At 48.3% G+C, this 6,000-nt stretch overlaps 1 protein-coding gene across 1 annotated transcript in view; it reads left to right on the plus strand.

Moving 5' to 3' along the window:
- Positions 1–4,847, plus strand: part of IARS2 (isoleucyl-tRNA synthetase 2, mitochondrial) — an 82,923-nt gene extending 78,076 nt beyond the window's left edge. Inside the window, exons 21-23 of the mRNA XM_040430455.1 lie at positions 3,190–3,380; positions 4,150–4,294; positions 4,377–4,847. Coding sequence (XP_040286389.1) covers positions 3,190–3,380; positions 4,150–4,294; positions 4,377–4,528 — 488 coding nt within the window. The 3' untranslated portion in view covers positions 4,529–4,847. The remainder of the gene's footprint in view (positions 1–3,189; positions 3,381–4,149; positions 4,295–4,376) is intronic.
- The last annotated feature ends 1,153 nt before the right edge of the window (positions 4,848–6,000 follow it).

The following is a 6,000-nucleotide window of genomic DNA, read 5'->3' on the forward strand; positions in this document are numbered from 1 at the left end:
GGCACTTTCTTGTGTAGAACCCCTCTTGGTTTTTCACCAGGACAAAGTGGTTCTCCACCCGGTTTCCGGATTTCCTTCCGAAGGTGGTGTCCGCTTTTCACTTGAATGAAGATATTGTCCTTCCTTCTCTGTGCCCGTCCCCGTCTCATCCTCGGGAACGGGATCTTCACCGTCTGGATGTTGTTAGGGCTCTGAGGATCTACTTGGATGTAACTAGACCCTTTCGGCGCTCGGATTCTCTATTTGTGGTTCCGGAGGGTCCGCGCAGGGGGCTGGCGCGGCATCTAAAGTGGTCATTGCCCGCTTCATCAAGATGGCTATTGCCGAGGCTTACCGTGCTAAGGGCAGGGAGCCGCCCTTTGGTGTTACCGCTCATTCTGCCAGAGCGGTCGGGGCTTCCTGGGCTCAGCGAAATCGAGCTTCGGCTGAACAGTTGTGTAAGGCGGCCACCTGGTCTTCTTTGCACACTTTCACCAAGTTCTACAGGGTGAACACTTATGCATCGGCGGATGCTGCTTTGGGCCGCCTGGTCTTGCAGGCGGCGGTGCCTTAAAGCCTATGGTGCTTTAATTCATCTTGGGTTATGGTCCCTCCCTCTTTTTGGACTGCTTTTGAACGTCCCAAGGTTTCCTGTGTCCCCCAAGGAATTGGGCGAGAAAACGAGATTTTTGTATAACTTACCAGTAAAATCTCTTTCTCGCTCTTCCTTGGGGGACACAGCACCCACCCATTGTTTTGGTTGCCCTGACGGGTGTTTTGACTTGTTGGTGTTAATTTGGTTGATCCTTGCCTTTGTTTTAACTACTTGGGCACATAACTGGTAGTCTCTCTCTCCAGGCTGAGGGTATAGCTGCTGGAGGAGGGGCTTAACAGTCTTTCACTTAGTGTCACGCCTCCTATGGAGATGAGCTATACCCAAGGTTTCCTGTGTCCCCCAAGGAAGAGCGAGAAAGAGATTTTACTGGTAAGTTATACAAAAATCTCGTTTTTCAGACTGTGCAGATCCACCCCCCTTCCCCAACTGGTTACCACCCCTCTATACCCTTACTGCAGGCTGCTAGCAATTAATTCATAACTTCTAGTAGAAATAATAAAGGAACGGCACAACATAGAGACATAAGAATAGATGTTCCAGAATTGTTATTACATGGGGAATGCATGAAGCTATTAAAACAGGCATGTCAGGAGCAGTGAGAGGTCCTCTTTAAAGGAAAGGGGGGGATCTTCTGAAAAATAAAGATTGTTCAATGGTTTGTACAGGATTTGAAATGGCTGCAACCTTCCACATACAGCGCCGCACCCGCACATGGGTTGCATGTTGTCTTTTAGCTCATTACTATTGCAGTAAATGGGACTGAGCTGCAGTACCACACACAACCTGTGGACATGTGTGGCGCTGCTTTTGCAAGGAACCTCTCATGTTTTCTAACCTATAAAAGCCTTTTAAATTGAATGTTCATCTTTTAACACTCATCATTAGGTCAAATGTTTTATAAATTTTTTAATAATCTCTAGTGGTCATAGATCCAATTTTCTGATACAGAGCTCCAGATAGACATAGCGGGATCGTATACCATGCCACCACTAGAGGGAGCTTACTGCATACTAGAGGTAACCCATACCATGCTCTCTGCCTGCAGCCACCACTAGAGGGAGCTTACTGCATACAAGCGGTAACATATAACATGCTGCCTGACTTCAGCCACCACTAGAGGGAGCTTACTGCATACAATCGGTAACATATAACATGCTGCCTGACTTCAGCCACCACTAGAGGGAGCTTACTGCATACAAGCGGTAACATATAACATGCTGCCTGACTTCAGCCACCACTAGAGGGAGCTTACTGCATACAAGCGGTAACATATAACATGCTGCCTGACCTAAGCCACCACTAGAGGGAGCTTACTGCATACTAGCAGTAACGCATGCTCTCCACCTGCAGCCACCACTAGAGGGAGCTTACTGCATACTAGCAGTAACGCATGCTCTCCACCTGCAGCCACCACTAAAGGGAGCTTACTGCATACTAGCGGTAACACATACCATGCTGTCTGCCTGCAGCCACCACTAAAGGGAGCTTACTGCATACTAGCGGTAACACATACCATGCTGTCTGCCTGCAGCCACCACTAAAGGGAGCTTACTGCATACTAGCGGTAACACATACCATGCTGTCTGCCTGCAGCCACCACTAAAGGGAGCTTACTGCATACTAGCGGTAACACATACCATGCTGTCTGCCTGCAGCCACCACTAAAGGGAGCTTACTGCATACTAGCGGTAACACATACCATGCTGTCTGCCTGCAACCACCACTAGAGGGAGCTTACTGCATACTAGCGGTAACACATACCATGCTCTCTGCCTGCAGCCACCACTAGAGGGAGCTTACTGCATACTAGCGGTAATGCTTGCTCTCCACCTGCAGCCACCATTGGAGGGAGCATACTGCATACAAGCGGTAACATATAACATGCTGCCTGACTGCAGCCACCACTAGAGGGAGCTTACTGCCTACTGTGCTATTACGTATAAACTGTATGCAGTAAGTTCTTCAGCTCCCCCTAGTGGTGGGTGCAGGCAGACAGATTATTATGCATTAGAAAATAACAGCTACAACTGAGGTAAAGATTATTAGGCCCCTTTGACACGAGCGAATATTCCACACGGGTGCAATGCGTGATGCGAACGCATTGCGCCCGCACGGAATCCTCACCCATTCATATCAACGGGGCTGTGTACATAACCGTTGGTTTTCACGCAACGCTGGCCCCATAGAAGTGAATGGGGCTACATGAAAATTGCATGGCAAACAAGTGCGGATGCGATGCGTTTTCCGCGGATGGTTGCTAAGAGATGTTTGTATACCTTCAGTTTTTTATCACGCGCATGCAAAACGCATTAAATCGGATTGCACCCGCACGATAAAAACTGAACAACTGAACGTGATCACATACAAAACTGAATGTCCTTGCTTGCGAAATCGCGCATTTTTCACTGAACGCATTTGCAACGCATCCGGACCTAATCCGCTCGCGCTCGTCTGCAAGGGGCCTTAAAGAAACTAATCAGCACTGAGTCTGAGTTTTCAACCTGTTTAGATTGAAATGGTGATCAGAGAGGGACATTCATTAGGCTTATTTTCAGACCAATAGAAATTGCATCAATTTTTGTTTGTCTGTTTAGATGGTGACAGTGTTTTCCGAACCGGGTGGTATGTGCCGAATTCTTTGTGGAAGAAGCCGGGCTTGGTGGAAGCCATAGAGGCTGCTTGTTCCATGAGGGATCTTTTTCTTGGAGCAATACCCGGCAAGAACACAGTGGAGTACGAGCTCTGCGTCGTCATTGAGCCTGGCCTGCTGTTTGAGCTAATGGAGGTAAGAGTCTAACTGCATCAGCGATTCATCATGTAGGTACTGCAAACTGTGCAGTGATACGACAACACCTAGCATGCACTGCCATCGTAAGATTGTCAGAGTGCTGGGAGGTGTAGCGTTTATCTGGTGGACCATCCCGACATCAGGGAGACATTGATTGTGCTTGTACCTGTCTAATCCCTTTACTTCTCTTAAGATAAGCGTTGCTAGAGGTTTTTAACGGCCACCTATCACATGGCTACTTTCACACTCGCATTTAGTGCGGATCCGTCATGGATTTGCACAAACGCATCCGTTCAGAACGGATCCGTTTGTATTATCTTTAACATAGCCAAAACAGATCCTTCTTGAACACCATTGAAAGTCAATAGGGGACGGATCAGTTTTCTATTGTGTCAGTGAAAACTGATCCGTCCCCATTGACTTACATTGTCCCCATTGACTTACATCCGTTTGGCTCAGTTTCGTCAGACGGACACCAAAATGCAGCAAGCAACGTTTTGGTGTCCGCCTCCAAAGCGGAACGGAGGCGGAACAAAGGCAAACTGATGCATTCTGAGCGGATCCTTTTCCATTCAGAATGCATTAAGGGCAAAACTGATCCGTTTTGGACCGCCTGTGAGAGCCCTGAACGGATCTCACAAACGGAAAGCCAAAACGCCAGTGTGAAAGTAGCCTAACACGCTTATGGTGGAGTCTGCTGCGTTGTGTACCCTAACCGTTCCTTAGGGAAGTCTGCCATCATGAACCTCTAGTTTCTGTATCTCAGACTCTGCAGGTGGAGGAGACCTCGAGCACATCTCAGCTGAACGAGTTGCTGATGGCATCTCAGACCAGTCTGCTGACCGAGGTCCCAGTGGATCTTTCTGCAGATACCACAATCCTTAAAGGGTCCTTCCTCATCAACCTAGAAGGTAGGAGCACGCCACCTTTAGAGATGTCTGTGCATTCATCACTTTGATGCAGATTATATTAGCTTAACCTGTCATTTTCCAGGCGGTGACATCCGTGAGGAGGAGGCATATAAAGTCATCATTCAGCCGAGTACCAAAGAACGCTGCCCACGCTGCAGAAAGTATACCGCCAAATCTGCCCTCACCCCCTGCCCCCGCTGCCTGGAGGCTATTGCCGGAAAATGGGGACAGTAGCCATGTGGCTGCCACGCTGCAGGTGCCTTGTGTCTCCTCGACCTGCTGGGAACTTACAGTTGCCGTCATCTGCCTGGCCGGTGTAGATGCATATACTAAGTATGTGCTGATTATTTACAGGAGAGCTGCTAGCTCATAGTCTGCACTATTCTGGATTATTGTACTTTTTCTGCAGCATTTGTAATAGCTAAATGGGAAAGTTTTACATTTCCATAGGAACCTGTCACAAGGCTATATGACCGATGAACGTGACATCACAGGCCAAGAGGGCCACAGCCCTTTCCAATAGCTGATTGCCTGGAGTCAGACCCCACCTGAGGATAGGTCATTCATTCTGAAGTCCAAGAAATCCCCTTTAATTCATGTACTTAATAGGTTAAAGAGGCTGTCCGGGCTTTTACTGTTGATGGAGATACTTATGGAGTAATTTTGCCCGTGTGTTCATGGTACTTCAAAGGGGTTCTCCGGGCTTTTACTATTGATGACCTATCCTGAGGATAGGTCATCAATATCAGATTGGCGGGGATCTGACACCCGGCACCCCTGCCAGTCAGCTTTTTGAGGAGAAGGCACATGCAGTCTCCCTTCCCGTCCACTGCTGCTGTTTCTAGTCTTTGCCACAGGCGGCAGCGGTGAACAGGAAGAGCCCTCTCCTCATACCGCTGATCAGCGGGGGTGTCGCACCCCCACCTATCTGATATTGATTACCTATCCTGAGGATAGGTCATCGATGGTAAAAGCCTGGGAAACCCCTTTAAAGTACCATGATCATGCAGGCGAAATGACTCCATAAGTATCTCCAATGAGCATACATGCGGTGTACTGATCTCCATAATGAGCCCCAGCCCTTAGGATTTCTTTCCTAGGTGGCACTGGGCATCCCCCCCTAGTGAAGACTCTCTTATCGTGTGTACCCCAGCAGGGGGCAGTTTTGAGCCCGCTTCTTTTAGTGTTTTCTGACAGCTTATAGTATGATCTGACCCATCTTTATATGTCAAGAATCCTAATACAACTCATCGATGTGACTGACCTCTGTACACTCCATGACCACAGAAAGACCCAGATGATCCTTCCCAGTTCTGCTGACTGGGTGAAAGGGACCATGTGATACACCATGTGACTCCACAGAACCAATGAATGCTTTCTTTTCTGCACATATTCTTCACTTCAGGGCTGTTCAGTGGATGCAGATCCACTAACACAGGGATACTCCACCCGCGGCCCTCCAGCTGTTGCAAAACTACAATTCCCAGCATGCCCTAATAGATGTAGGCTGTTCAGGCATAATGGGAGTTGTAGTTTTGCAACAGCTGGAGGGCCACAGGTTGGGCATCCCTGCACCAATATGACTCTATTAGGGGATTACACTGACAGGTTCTCTTTAATCATGTAAGTACCCACAATGCATCTGTGGTAGATCTCTCCCATACTGACTGGTGGAATGTGGGAAGCTGCAGTGTAATGGGAACATC

This window comes from Bufo bufo, chromosome 4, assembly GCF_905171765.1.
Source record: "Bufo bufo chromosome 4, aBufBuf1.1, whole genome shotgun sequence".
Lineage (NCBI taxonomy): Eukaryota > Metazoa > Chordata > Amphibia > Anura > Bufonidae > Bufo > Bufo bufo.